The 16,290-nt window shown below is 33.4% G+C and overlaps 1 protein-coding gene across 2 annotated transcripts in view; it reads right to left on the bottom strand.

The window, feature by feature from the left end:
• Nucleotides 1-16,290, bottom strand: part of CSMD3 (CUB and Sushi multiple domains 3) — a 1,174,336-nt gene that overhangs the window by 1,047,054 nt on the left and 110,992 nt on the right. For both annotated transcript variants that reach the window (XM_072734033.1, XM_072734032.1), the window contains exon 2: nucleotides 1,914-2,136. In XM_072734033.1, the coding sequence (XP_072590134.1) occupies nucleotides 1,914-2,136 (223 nt within the window). The remainder of the gene's footprint in view (nucleotides 1-1,913; nucleotides 2,137-16,290) is intronic.

Below are 16,290 nucleotides of genomic sequence, written 5' to 3'. Positions count from 1 at the left end.
TATTTATGAATTATATATTATGAATTTTATTTCTTTTTTTTAACAAGCTTAAACTCTGCACTGAAACAAATCTGCATTGCGGTGATGATCCTGCCACTTGCTATTTTCAACAAAATTAACTTTGGGCAAGTAATGTAAGACTTATTTTCCCAGTTGTAAAACGTTGATGATAATAGAAATCTTTTCACATTGTTTGAGAAGTTAAATAATATAATGAATACAAAATACTTAGTGTCAGGTACAGGGGACTTAATAAATAATAAACGTTAGATTTACTGAGATTTCATTACATTGTAGCATGCACAGAATCTCTGTAAATTAAGTGCTATTATTCCCATTTACAAATTAGGAAAGAATGAGAAGAAAAAATTGATTTTCCCCATCTGACAAAGTCTTTTAACTTCCCACAGGCCACAATTGTTTCTTTTAAAAAAAGGAGCAGAGGTAAAATAAAAATGCATTTTCTCATTTTCAAGTGGATCTAAAGAGAATAGATGCTTATGCAACCCATATTATCAGTGATTTTTATAGTTAGAAACTACCAGGTAGCATTGAGAGCTTTCTTTCTCTTTTCTATTTACACCAATTACATTGCACAAAGGGCTATTGTAAAGAAAATATACAAAAAAAGGTTTTGTCCTTTTACATACATCATTTTAGCCAACTGGGAACTCTAAAAATTATCTTTCTTATTTTCTTTTAGCCTATAATCTGTTTGGATGTGTACAGGTGAACACAAATACCTACCCACCACCCCCACACACCATCTAGTATACACAGTGCCCTCTGTTTTCTATCTTGACTTAGTGCTATGTCATTAACAAAAGACATTCAGTTTTTAATGGTCTTTGCCATACTAATAAAGTAACAGTGTCAGACACATCAGCCTTATTGTATATTTCTTAGAGGGATAGATATTGAAAGACTTCATGTAAAGGGAAGAAGCAATTAAAAATACTCAGTGATTGAATATATAACAACAAACAAAACCTTTATCCTAATCAATCTAGTGAACTTTTCATTGCATAGAAGTGGTTTGAAAAAACTCAAACATTTTTAACTATCATTATGGTGTAAACATCCCCAAGTATGTAGAGAATCTTTTCTTAGAGTGTATCTGCTTAGAATATTTTGAATTAAGAGTTCCAAAACAGTTTACTACAGCTAAAAAAATTACTCACATTGGTAAAAATCTGAGGCTAACTGAAATATGTATATCTGGCATTTTGAACTTGGTTGAATTAAAGTTGATTTATATTTAAAAGGAGAATTTACTAAGACAGCAAAAATTTCTCATATGTTTAGACACCCTATTTTCCAAGAAGAGATTTTGAAGAACCACTTAAATAATAGACAGGTGTCAGTTAATTTTCCTGTTTTATCAAGTAGGTTGAAAATAATTTCAGTTGTATGGGCAGAAATGTAAATTTCCCAGTTAGTGACATAAAAAGGCCTAATCTTTAGATATTTAAATTTTATAAACCATACATATTATATAAAATTAATGTATTTTCTTATATGAATATTGATTTTTAAGTATTTTTAGCATATTGTAAATTAAAGTTGAGTAGCCACATTACACGGTATGCTCTCACTTTATCAACAGTTATGCTCATAAATAATAAAGCCTGAAAATAAGTATTTAATAATACAAAACATCTTTAACCTATATAAAGAGGTCATAATTCAATTTACATTCACTTTTTTGGAGAGATAATATTAATATACTAGCATTATGAAGCCAAAGATACTGAACTAACTTGTGCATGAGATGATATATTTCCAAATGAACAATAATTAAGTGGTGAATATGATGTTATTAAAATTGCACTACAAATGTTACTTATCCTTTGTAAAATAAACTTTACCCATAATGTATTTGCCCTCCATTCTTCCATTCAAAATGCACTAACCTTGTCCTAAAGTTTGTAGGATGAGGATGTCCATCATATAAGGATAAGTAGTCATATTCTTCTTCTAGAGCAAATGACTGAAATACAATTTGTATTCTATTCCGTTCTTCTGCTATTATTACCCATGTACAGTTTGCACCATTTGGATATCCGTATGGAAAACCAGGGCTTTCTATAGTGCCATTAAGTCCTTTTAAAGTTCCACCACATGTATAAATAAATCCTGCAACAAAAGACAAATAAACAGACATTAATGTTATATAAAGCACAAACAATCCAAGAGACATGTAATTTTGAATTTTTTTTTGTTTTTCTAAGACCTATATTACTATAATTTTGTAAATGGCAAGAGCTAGGTAAATTTCTAATTTTCTTTTTTTAAAAGGTAAGAAAAAAAATCATTGGTATTTATCATATATCTTATGGTTAGGAATTATAAACCAGTTGATGAAGTAAAATTTTTTTTGTTTTTCTAAGACCTATATTACTATAATTTTGTAAATGGCAAGAGCTAGGTAAATTTCTAATTTTCTTTTTTTAAAAGGTAAGAAAAAAAATCATTGGTATTTATCATATATCTTATGGTTAGGAATTATAAACCAGTTGATGAAGTAAAATTCTCCACATATCATTATCCATTTCATGATCCATCAGACAACAAAATCTTAGAACACGATATCTTCCCTGAAGAAGTTTTCTATATAATTGTAGGCAATCATAACCAATATTGAAAATTAAATGATTTTAGTATGCATTTTATGTCATAGAAAATTAACTCCACTTTCTCTTGGTAAAGTAGCCTAACTTTTTTTTGTCCATATCTCTACCATGTAGCCAACGTACCTTAGGAAAATCCTTCCCACCCTGATTCTACCAGAAAGATAAATGGTTCAGATCTAAAAAAAAAAAAATCTAAGTAATCAATCTGTCTTTGACCAGAGTAGTTGGGCCAGGATAAACACAATCCTCAACTAATTATATCAGCATGAAAACTAAGGTTGGGAAGAAAATGTATTCAAAATTTGAATCCAGGACAACTGACAGAAGCCATCTTAAGAACTTCCATGGTTCAGGGTGCCTAAGTAGCTCGGATGAGTGTTGGAACTTGATTTTGGCTCTGGTCATGATCTTGGGGTCATGGGATAGAGCCCTGCATCAAGCTCCATGCTCAGAGAGGAGTCTGTTTGAGGATTCTCTCCCTCTCCCAGGGTCCCTCCCCTCTTTCTATCTAAAGTATATAAACAAGGGATCCCTGGGTGGCTCAGTGGTTTAGCCCCTGCCTTCAGCCTAGGGTGTGATCCTGGTGTCTGGGGATCAAGTCCCACATCAGGCTCCTTGCATGGAGCCTGCTTCTCCCTCTTCCTGTGTCTAGGCTTCTCTCTCTCCCTCTCTCTCTGTTGCTCATGAATAAATAAATAAAATCTTTAAAAAATAAATAAAAATAAATAAATAATTCTTAAAAAAAAAAAAAAACCTTCCATGGTTCTATGGGAGTTCTAAATCTACGGGAAATCTAAATTATTGATAGCTTGACTCTTGGAGACACCAAGAAAACTAACCATGTTTCTTGGTATATTATTTATGAATATATACTAGTTTATAGTCATATTGGGTAATGTAACCTAAAGTTTATATAATAGGGTGGATGGTCCCTGCATGTATCTAAACCAGTGTATATGCAATTAAAGATTGGATCCAGGGTTGCAGAAGTTCTGATAGGAATTCTCCACATTGGTGTTATTTCCAAATCTGTGGGTTGTACATGAAGCTTCTGTGCCATGAAGCTATAAGTCAGAAATATGAGCTAATTTGGGAGAGAGAACACCATATTACCCAAAGTATCTATATTTGGAACTGGGTATAGAAATGTAGGAAATATGAGGCTCCTCTCCCTGGAAAGGAATGAGTACATGGTATATAGGTTTGGATGTTTTTGAAAAATATGAGGAACCATGCATGGCAGTTGGGAAGCCAGAGTGGTAGATCGTGGCAGACAGAGAATGATTTGGGATGTTGTAAGTTCGTTGTTCTCTCTTTTCACAAGAACACTATGCTTTTGCTAGGGGATCCACTGTTCTATCAAACAATTGTATACTCTAAGGAGCTGACTCTGCTGACTAGAGATGAGGCAGGTGACGTAAGGCAATTAATCAGTATAACCCTATCTTCCTACCCATATTTACTTAGAGACCTTCTCTGATGATCTCCATTTACAGCAGTCTTAAATCTGGGATATTCAGCATAGTTATATACAAATATAAATTTATATAAGCTTATAAATATATAAATATAAATATATAAAGCACAGTTCTTGTGATTCTGTTGGCCTTTTAAAAAGTTACTAAGAAGTTGGAGAAGGTAAAAATTTCGAAAAAAAAATCAGTATTTGTGTGTATACATATATTTTTGCTCATGCACCAAAAGTCAAATAGGGCATTTTATGATTTTCAAAAATAAAAAATAAAATAAAATAAAAAAGGAGAAAGGTCCCTTTTAAATTGCTTCTTGCAGAGCAATTACTTTGAAGCCTTAGGTTAATTAGCTATCACCCATTTCTATTAGTTTTCTGCCTGAACAGCTTCCAATTTGAACTTCATAACTAAATGCAAGCATGAATCCCTTCAGCTACAATCTGATCTATGAGCTGTTTTATATATTCACAAGCCCCATAATCCTGATGGCTTCAGAAAAAGGACATATGTCCTAAAATAACATGTTCGGCTCTGTCCACTAATTATTTAAGGGCCTGATGATTCATATGTTTCAATTGAGGCAAATTTTTTTCTTGAGGCAAATTAAGAATTTTACCTATTTTTAAGCTTTGTTATTTGTGTTCTTCATTTTGTTTTCATTTTTTGCTTATATCGAAGTTTGATTAAACATCACATTATTCATTAAAAAGTACATTTTTTAATAAATTTCCACACACACACACACCCAAAAAACAAAAAGAAATGGAGTTCTTAAAAGTAAAATGTAATCTCCCTGATTCACATATGTTTCACAAGGTTGATTGTGATACATTGTTATCATCTTAGTATGTATCTCTCTCTAGGTCATTTCTAGGCAAATTCAGGTATATGCATATTTCCACTCATTTTTATATATATCTATGTATATATATATATATATATATATATACATATTTACCAACAGAATCATTATACTATGCATAATTTTCTGAATCTTTTTGTGTGTCCTTGTAAAATATCATTGATTCTGGATCCACATGTATACACTTCAGACAGAATTCCAGAAATGGGAGTGCTGAACTTTAAACTTAGCTAGAAACGTCCAAACTAGCCTTAATAAATGTGAAAATTTCTACTGCTATCACCAGGTTATGAAGTGTTTTCAATGTCCAACTTAAATTTTGTCAACATTAGATATTTTACAAGGCAAAAAAATGTTATCTTATTATTTTGCTTTGCACGTCCCTGGTTAACTATTGGTATCAAATATCTTGTTATTTTACAAATTGCCTCTCCAAATCCTCACTTATTTTTAATGGATTCTTTACTTTTTTAACTTCCCTTCTAGGATTTCAGTTGCTTAGCTTTCTGATTAATAATTGGTAATCTGTATTTGCCTTTCATATATACATTTCTAAATGAAATAACTTTTTTATTTCATTTATTTATTCATGAGAGACAGACAGAGAGAGAGAGAGAGAGAGGCAGAGACACAGGCAAGGGGAGAAGCAGGCTCCATGCTGGGTGCCCGACATGGGGCTCGATCCCAGGTCTCCAGGATCACGCCCTGGGCCGAAGGCGGTGCTAAACCACTGAGCCATGCGGGCTGCCCTTCCTTATTCCTTATAGCTCATTGCTCTCATAAACCCACAACTCCCTAATGCTCTTTATAGTACATGTGAAGCTTCATCTCCTTTTCCCCTCCTCTCCTTAGATGATATTTCTTTCATTCCTGTTCACTTATTCATCACATGTCATGCCTTTAGGGAAAAAAATGATTAAAAGGACTTTATTCTAGCCTATCTTCATGGAACTGGCAAACTACCACATAAAATAGCATGGGAATACAGATTATTATTATTATGGAATATGGTAAGTGCTGTGATTGGGGTAAGCACTCATTGCTATAGAATACATGGAAGCAAAACATAATCTAGATGATTCAAAATGTGTTTGTGGAAAACCTCTCAAAAATTGGCATTGCAACATTCCACAACTTCAGTCTTTGACAGATACTGAATGCCTTATGTTGTATTTTTCACACCTTAATTTTCAACTTAGAGTCAATTTGTACTTGAAAAATAACTAAACTTTACATGACTTGGGTCATAATAATTTAGTTAAGAATACAGATCTTTACTATTTCTCCTTTTACTCTTTCATGTTCATATTTTACCTTTCCTGTACTGCATAGAAAATATAACTATTTGTACAGCATTTTTATGATATTGTAAATTTCACCTTTTTTTCTTTTATGCTAGCTAAGATCTATGGCATTACAAGAAACACTCTTATGTTTATTTTTCCCTTTTTTTAAAACACTTGTGTTTATCCACTGCAATTGTGTTTTTGTATCCAGTTATATCAAATGACTTTTTTTTCATGCACAAGAGTTCACTATTTTATTGACACACACCACTTGTATGATAAAGATTGTAAAGAACCTAATAGTAGCAATTAACCTTTTTTTATTGTGATTAGCAACATGTACTATGAAGTCTATCCTCTTACCAATTTTGAAGTGGACAGTATTGCTAACTACATGAACAATGTTGTACAGCAGATCTTTAAAACTTTTTCATCTTGCATGAATGATACCTCTTGAAAAAGAACTCATAATTTCCCTATCTTTCCCAGCTCCTGGAAACCACCATTCTACATTCTTCTGCATGAATTTCACTAACTTAGATATCTCGTGTAAGTAGAATCATGCAGTATTTGCCCTTCTGTTACTACCTTACCTCACTTAACATAATGTCCCCACGGTTCATCCATGCTGTAGTATATGACAGGATTTCCTTCTGATTTCCACTGAAAATATATACCTCTTTTTCTTTATCCATTCACCCTTCAATGAACATATAGGTTGTTTCCACTTCTTGGCTATCATGAATAAAACTGCAATGAACATGGGAGTACGAGTATCTCTTTGAGATTCTGATTTTAGGGATGCCTGGGTAGCTCAGTGGTTGAACATCTACCTTTGGCTCAGGTTGTGATCGCAGAATCTCAGGATCCAGCCCCACATCAGGCTCCCTGCATGGAGCCTGCTTCTCCTCCCTCTGCCTATGTCTCTGCCTCTCTCTCTCTCTCTGTCTCATGAATAAATAAATAAAATCTTTAAAAAAAATTCTGATTTTAATTATTTTGGATAAATACTCAGAAGTGTGGTGGCTAGATTATATGGTAGTTCTGTTTTTAAATTTTTGAGGAACTTTCATACTCTTTTCCTTAGCTGCACCACTGGTGGCTCTAGAAAAAACCATAAAGGACTCAAGAGACTTCATGACTGCAGAATTTAGATGCAATCAGGCAGAAATTAAAAATCAATTAAATGAGATACAATCCAAGCTAGAAGTCCTAACGACGAGGCTTGACGAGGTGGAAGAACGAGTGAGTGACATAGAAGACAAGTTGATGGCAAAGAGGGAAACTGAGGAAAAAAGAGACAGGCAATTAAAAGACCATGAGGATAGATTAAGGGAAATAAATGACAACCTGAGGAAGAAAAACCTACGTTTAATTGGGGTTCCCGAGGGCGCCGAAAGGGACAGAGGGCCAAAATATGTATTTGAACAAATCCTAGCTGAAAACTTTCCGAATCTGGGAACAGGCATTCAGATCCAGGAAATAGAGAGATCCCCCCCTAAAATCAACAAAACCCGATCAACACCTCGACATTTAATAGTGAAGCTTGCAAATTCCAAAGATAAGGAGAAGATCCTTAAAGCAGCAAGAGAAAAAAAGTCACTACAGTAAATATTTCATATCAAGTGAAGTGTGTGTGTGTGTGTGTGTGTGTGTGTGTGTGTGTGTGTTTAAGTAATGAGTGAACTCTGAGTTGCCAGATCCACGCATGTGTATGAATCATAGTATGCTCTTATCCTTTAGATGTCTGTCAGGTCGGTGGTGTCTCCCCTTTTGTATTCCTTATACTAGTAATTTGTGGGGGTTTTTTCACATTTTTTCTTTGTCAGTCCTGCTAGTACTTTGCCAATTTCATTGATCTTTTCAAAGAAACATTTTTTTTGTTTTATTGATTTTTTCTTCTATTATTTTCTCTACTCTATTTTCAAATTTTCACCTCTTATTTTATTATTTACTTCCTTCGCTTTGTTTCCAATTTAGCTTTTCTTCTTTTCTCAGTTCTTTAAGTGGGAGCATAAATTAATAATTTGAGACTTTACTCTGTTTCTAACACATGTATTTGGTACAGTAAAATGCCTCTTAGTACTACTTCAGCTGTATCCCACACATTTTGATATGTTGTATTTTATTTTTATTCAGTTTAATGTATTTTCCATTGAATCTTCCTTCTCAAACCATGGCTATTATAAAGTGAGTTCTTTGGTTCCCAGTTGTTTTGGATTTTCCTGTTAACTTGATAGTGATTCTAGTTGGATTCCATTGTGATCAGAGAACATGCTCTAGATTATTTCAGTTCAAATTTGTTTAAGTTTTATTGACCAGGATATCATCTACCTTAGTAGACCATATTCCTTGGATACTTGAAAAAAAAATGTGTATTTTTTTCAACAATTTATTTCTTTGTTTTCAATTGTTTTTATTGAAATTCAATTTGCCAACATACAATATAACCCCCAGTGCTCATCCCATGTAATGCCCTCCTCAGTGCCCATCACCCAGTTACCCCAACCTCCCGCTCACCTCCTCTTCTGCAACTCTTTGTTCATTTCCCAGAGTTAAGAATCTCTCATGGTTTGTCTCTATTTTATTTATTTATTTGAGAGCAAGAGAGTGAGAGAACACAGGCAGAGGGAGGAGGAGAGGGAGAAGCAGGCTTCCTGCCGAGCAGAGAGCCCCATCCAAGGCTCAAGCCCAGGACCCTGGGATCATTACCTGAGCCAAAGGCAGACATTTAACTGACTGAGCCACCCAGGAGCTGCAGACTGTGTATTCCAATATTGTAAACAGAGCGTTCTCTAAGTGTTGATTAAACCTCCTAAGTGCATCCTGTTGAGTTCCATACCCTTGCTGACTTTCACCCACAGGCAAGATGTTCTTTTTCTCTGGCTGCTTACAAGACTTTTTTGTCTTCAGTTTTCAGTTTAATTATTATGTACATGGCATGGATTTCTTTGTGCCTATCCATTTAGGAGTTTACTCAGCTTTTCTCATCTGGAAGTGTATGTCTCTTTTGCCAAATTTGGGAAGTTTTTGGTCATTGCTTCCTTAAATACTTCCTTAGCCCTACAATCTCTTCTTTCATGACTCCAATGACACATGCTGGATTCTTTATTGTATTCCCGTAGGTCGTTGGTGCTCTGTTCATTTTTAATTTTTTCAGTCTACTTTTGTTATTTCGATGAGGTAATTTTTCTTCTACTTGAGTTCCTTGGTCATTTTCTCTATTGCCTCCATATTCTCTGTGGAGCACACTCTGTGAGCTTTTCATTTCATTTATTGTACTTTTCTTGTGTAGCATTTTTTGAAGATTTTATTTTTAAGTAACCTCTCCACTCAAAATGGGGCTAAAACTTAGAAGCCCAAGATCAAGAGTTGCATGTTCCATGTGCTGAGCCAGCCAGGTGCCCCTCTTGCATAACATTTTGATTTGACTCTTCTATGTTCCAGTTTTTGCTGAGTCTTTTGATTTTTTTTGCCAGCACTTTTAAATGTTTTATCTGTTTTAAGTGTTTGGATTGCTTGTGGAGGAATTTTTTTTTATCATGACTGCTTTAAAATATTTATCAGATAATTCTAAAATCTCTATCATATATTGTTGGTATTCATTCATTGCCTTTATTCATTCTGTTTGAGATCTTTTGGCTTTTGGTATAATACACAATTTTTTTCCTGCAACCTAAATAATATCATTTATGTCATGAGATTCTGGATTTTATTTAAATCTTCTCTTTAACTGGTTTCTTCTGAGACTGCCCCAGGAGAAAAAGTAGGGGTGGGTATTGCCTCATTACAATCAAATGGAAAGAAACCCCATGTTTTCTAATTTGCTTGCATTAACAACTAAGGGAGCAGTGTTGTTATAATTGGGTGATGGTGAACATCCTTACCTACCCTAGACCTCTTCTGACACCACCCATCAGGAAGCAGGAGATTCCTGTCACTGTGAGGTGGGTGTGAGAATCCAGGTCCTTCAATATGAAGCTCAAGCCATTACGGAAATCCCTCTATGTAAGTTTCCTCTCTTTTTCTAAACTCTGTGATTATCATTTTATTCTTCCACATGTATCTTTTTACTGTCTTCTTTTGAAGGATGTATGATATATCACACATCTTCAAATGAACTGAGAGATCTAAAGAAACTACATTTTGGGGCAGTCTGGGTGGCTCAGCAGTTTAGCGCAGCCTTCAGTCCAGGGCGTGATCCTTGAGACCCGGGATCAAGTCCCGAGTCGTGTTCCTTGCATGGAGCCTGCTTCTCCCTCTGCCTGTGTCTCTGCCTCTCTCTCCCTGTGTCTCTCATGAATAAATGAAATCTTAAAAAAAAAAAAAACTACATTTTCTAGATAAAGCAAATGATAAAATAGATGAAATAAATATTAAAAATATGTTTAACCAGCAAGATCTCATCTTTTTATGGCTGCATAATATTCCAGTGTGCATACATGCATGCGTGCGCGCGCACACACACACACACACGCAGACACACACATACACACACACACCTCTTCCTTATCCATCCATCTCTCAATGGACATTTAGGTTTCTTCCATAACTTGGTTATTGTAAATAATGCTGCAAATAAACATAAGGATGCATATGCCTTTTTGAATTAGTGTTTTTATTTTCTTTGTATAAATGCCCAGAAGTGAAGTTACTAGATCATATAGTATTTCTATTTTTAATTTTTTGGTGAAATTTCCATACTGTTTTCCACAGTGTCTGTATCAACTTACATTCTCACCAACAATGCACAAGGAATCCCTTTTCTTCACATACTTGCCAACACTTATTATTTCTTGTCTTTTTTTTTTAATTTTAGCCATTCTGCATGGTATAAGGCAATATCTCATTGCAGTTTTGATTTGCATTTCCTGATGATGAGTGCTGTTGAGCCTCTATTCATGGATCTGCTGGCATCTGTATGTCTTCTTTGGAAAAATGTCTATTCAGGTCCTCTGCCCAGTTTTAAATCAGATTATTTTTTGTGCTTAGTTGTCTAAGTTCTTCATATATTTTAGATATTAATCCCATATTGGATATATCATTTGCAGGTATCTTTCCCCATTCAGTATATTGCCATTTTGTTTTATTCATGGTTTCCTCCACTATGCAGATTTTTTATTTTGATGTGGTCCTAATACTTTATTTTTGCTTTTATTTCCCTTGCCTTAGAAGACATGCATAGAAAAAATGTTCCCATGCCCAATGTCAGAGAAATTACTGCCTGTGTTTTCTTCCAACAGTTTTATGTTTTCAAGTCTTACATAAGTATTTAATCTATTTTGATTTTATTTTTCTGAATGGTGTTAGAAAGTGGTCCCAATTATTTTTTTTGGGGGGGGGGGAATGCACTTATCCAGTTTTTCCAATCTCATTTGTTGAAGAGACTGTCTTTTGCCCATTTTGTATTCTTGCCTCCTGTATCATAACGTAAGTAAGTATATAAGTGTGGATTTGTTTCTGGGCACCCTATTCTGTTCCCTCAATCTGTGTGTTTGTTTTGTGCCAGAATCATACTATTTTGATTACTACAGCTTTGTAATGTAGCTTGAAATCTGGAATTGTGGTACTCCAGCTTTGTTTTTCTTTCTCAAGGATGCTTTGGCTACTTGGGGTCTTTTGTAGTTCCATTCAAATTTTAGGTTTATTTACTCTAGTTCTGTGAAAAATGCTATTTTTTATAGAGATTGCACTGAATCTGTAAATCACTTTGGTTAGTATAGCCACTTTAAAATATCAATTCTTCCAATCTATGAGCATAGAGTACCTTTTACTTCATTTGTGTCATCATCAATTTCTTTCATTGATGTTTTAGAGTTTTCAGAGTACAGGTCTTTCACTTCCTTGGCTAAGTTTATTCCTAGGTATTGTATTCTTTTTGATGCAATTGTAAATGAAATTGTTTTCTTAATTTTCTTCATGCTACCTTATTATTAGTGTATAGGAGCACTACTGATATCTGGGTATTAATTCTGTATCCTGCAATTGCACTGAACTCATTTATTACTTCTAATAGATTTCTGGTGGAATTTTTAGGATTTTCTATGTTTATCATGTCATCTACAAATAGTGACATCTAGAGGATAGTATTCTAAGTGAAATAAGTCAGACAGAAAGACAAACATTATAGAATTTCATTCATGTGTGGAATCTATAAAGCAAGACAAATGAATACACAAACATAAACCAGAATCAGACCTATACATACAGAGAACAAACTTATGGTTGCCAAACGGGAGAAGGTCAAGGGAGGGGGAAAAGTGGGTGAAGGGGAGTGAGAGATACAGCCTTCCAGTTGTGAAATAAATAAGTCATAGGAATAAAAGATACAGCACAGGGAATATAGTCAATGATATTATGATAGAGATATCCAGTGACAAAGGGTAACTGCACTTGTTATGAGTCTTAATATAGTTTATAGAGAACTTGAATTATGTTGTACATCCAAAACTAAGTTAACATTTTGTGTCAACTATATTCAAAAGTTAAAAAATAAGTAAAACTCATATTAAAAAGTATATTAAATTATAATAAAAACTTTTTGTTTCATTTTAGCTTAAAACCATCGATACTGTGTTTTGATTTGAGTAAGATATATGCAATATTGCAATATTATTACAGTAGACATAAGAAAGTTTGAAATAGTCATTAAAAACTTAAAAATGTAAAAATGTGCAATTTGTTTGATTTAGCTAAAAGATTACTGTATTTTTATTATCCATCCTCTAAAATACGAATTTATTGAGACTTTCTTATCTGCATTTGTCTCTTTAAGCTTTAAAATGTAATTTATTGTTTTATTGAAAATACCAACTTTCAGTGAGCCTCAGTTTCTGAAGCTAGACATCCTGATTTCACAATATAGCACTCTTTTCGTGCAAATTACCTTATCTTATTATATGTCAGTCTCTTTATTTATAAAATGAGATAATGAGTAGCTGTTTTAAAGATTAAACGTGTTAATGACTGCAAATCTCTTTGAACAGTATTTTAAACATAGTGAATATTATACATGTTAACACTTTTCTTCTTTTCCTCTTCCTTTTATTTAGTACTACAATTATCATTTTTAGCCATGAAGCTTCTTTACATAATTTAACTATTATATTGCCTTTGAATTGGAACACACAAATTTAAATAAACACACTAGAAGATCCTATTACAAATTTGTCAGGGAATGAAAAATGCCTATTACCCAAATGTATCAAATATGCTAGCAAATGATGCCTATGAAATATAATTCCATAGCTCTAGTTCATATTATCAATAAAACACATTAAAATATTTTATTATTTTCAGAGTAGGAGAACAGTTTTTATCTCAGAAAATCAAAGGTTAATGCTGAAGTGTCTGCCTTTTTAAGGGAGAAAATATAACCTGATGCTGGTAAATTACTTTTTTTGAATTTATTAATTAATTACCTAATTGATTGTGAGAGAAAGAGAGAGAGAACACACTCAAGAGAGTTGGGACAGGGGAGTTGGAGAGGGAGATTGGAAACAGTAACTTAAGCAGACTCCATGCTGGGTGCAGAGCCCCATGCAGGTCTTGATCTCAGGATCTTGAGATCTGAAGCTGAGCAGAAACCAACAATTGACGGCTTTACCAACTGCACCACCCAGACACTCCTGATATTGATATATTTCTATGTAGATTCATAATGAATAAGTACTCTTCATTTATCGGGTGAATGTACGCCAATTGGGTCAAACTTTTAATTGTGTTAGTGAAATCTTTATTACTCTTATTTTTTTTTCTCTTTTATTAATCTGCTGAGTAACTTAAAAATCTCTATAATGTGCATTTTTTCTTTTTATTTCATTTTTATTCCATGTATTTGGTCAGGAAATTATCAGATAAATCACTATTATACTAAAACGTGATTCTGGTGAATTTACTTCTCTACCACTATGAAATGATTTTCTCTAGATCCACGAATGGTTGTGTCACAGTCTACTTTACCTCACGATAGTATAGATACATTCAGTTATTTATAAGTTAATGTCTGTACTTTTGATTATTATAGTACTATAGTCAAGGTGAATTTCTTATAAGTAGCATGTAGGGTTTAATTTTTTAAGCTTATGTATTATTCTTGTAAATTAGACATTATTTTTTAATTATTATAATTACATATTTGTTTTCTTTGCTCTGTTATATGTTCCTTTTATTTCCCCTTTTTTGCCATATTTTATATTAATGAAATGGGAATTTTTATTGAATTTTTTCACTATTAGCTTGTCAATTTCATATTCTATTAGTGGTAACCCTAGAGAACAAAATGTATCCTCGATTATTAGAGTTAAATTATAATTAGTACCCTTATTACTTCCTGAACAAAGCAAGGACAATAGAACATTATAACACCACCCCGATCCCTTGATGTTTGCACTATTATTTTTGTAGACTTTAACTATAAATATAAACACCCAAAAGACACTGTTACTGTCTGAATCACTCAACATTCATTGGGTTTACCTGTGTATTTCCTCTTTTCATCATTTTAATCTTTCTATCTAGGTTTCTTTTTCTTTTACCTGAACAATTCTCTCCAGTATTTCTTTTAACTTAGGTCTAGCAACAAATACTTTTTGTTTGCCTGATTTTGGGGTTTTATCTATTTTATATCATTTTTACTGGAAGGTTTGATACAAGCTACTGTACCAGAACTAGTAGAAGTTGCTTTGCGATGATTTATCTTTGTCACTTATTCTTTATTTTCCATCATATAACCACTCTCTCAGCATCTTTTTCAACCAACATAATTTTTCATCCTAAAAACCTATGTCTAAACTATATTACATTAATCAACAGAAATAATCATTTAGGCAAAAACAATTTACAGTGAAATCAATAGTTTAAGGTAATATTCATTGAGCATGTACTAGGTGCCAAACATTGTGGTGCACATTAGATTTTCATGAAAATTTTATAATTGTTTCAAACCTTAAGCATTAGGAGCTAATGGTAAAAAGAGACATAAATAATTTACAAACATATGATAAGTGCTGTAACAGGAGTCCTTAAAAACTATCTAAAATATAGCAAAGAGGGAAAATAAATATTCAGATTGAAGTTAGTTTTTCAGAGAATAAAACCTGTTATTTGATATTTCATTTTATTTTAATTTTGCTAGTATCAGGTAAATATATATATTTTAGACCTGAGGTAAAAGATGAGATTCTCCAAGATGTAGTTTCTAAAGTTTATCAATCATTGATATGTTGCAGATGGCACTTACATTTCAAATTTTGCTACTCAGATTGTTCTACATATCCAAAATATCCATTCATTTACTTCTTGATGGTAAGAAATACATAATTTTGCTTTCCTGAGTTCATTTGACCTTTATACTGTAACATCCTTGTGTTGATTTGTCTAGTTAGTGTAGGATTACCTAGAATATTCACCATTTTCTATAATATTGGAACTATCACACTTGTGGAATACTCAAAACATTTCCAGTAGTATTGGAAAGATCTTAAAGGGTAAACATACAGAAGAAAAATGGGATAAATGAATTAATGATGAAAAACATTTAGGACAGAATATACCTCTTGAAATCAGAAATATGCAATGGAGGAAACTGTATTAATCTGATAAATGAAACTGTCTCAGGCAAATATTATCAAATTTCATGTAAACATTAGCCTGTGATGTCAAAGGGAGGATATTGATGGTCTCCTGTTGCTTCCTAGCTTCAATACATGATGCTCTAATGCACTTTCTTTTTTTTTTAATATTTATTTATTTATTTATGATAGACCTAGAGAGAGAGAGAGGCAGAGACAGGAGGAGGGAGAAGCAGGCTCCACACCGGGAGCCCGACGTGGGACTCGATCCCAGGACTCCAGGATCACGCCCTGGGCCAAAGGCAGGCCCCAAACCGCTGAGCCACCCAGGGATCCCTCTAATGCACTTTCAAAAGCATAGAATTACTACTGTAAGTGAATATTCCCACTGCAAATTATGAAAAGTGAATTATTTCTAGGTCATCATGTGGGTTATTAAACGGTTTGTCAGGACATTATTATAAA

The sequence above is a fragment of the Vulpes vulpes genome, chromosome 13 (assembly GCF_048418805.1).
Source record: "Vulpes vulpes isolate BD-2025 chromosome 13, VulVul3, whole genome shotgun sequence".
Taxonomy (NCBI): Eukaryota; Metazoa; Chordata; class Mammalia; order Carnivora; family Canidae; genus Vulpes; species Vulpes vulpes.
The sequence above is the reverse complement of the archived record's forward strand: the minus strand, read 5'-3'. Positions and strand labels throughout refer to the sequence as shown.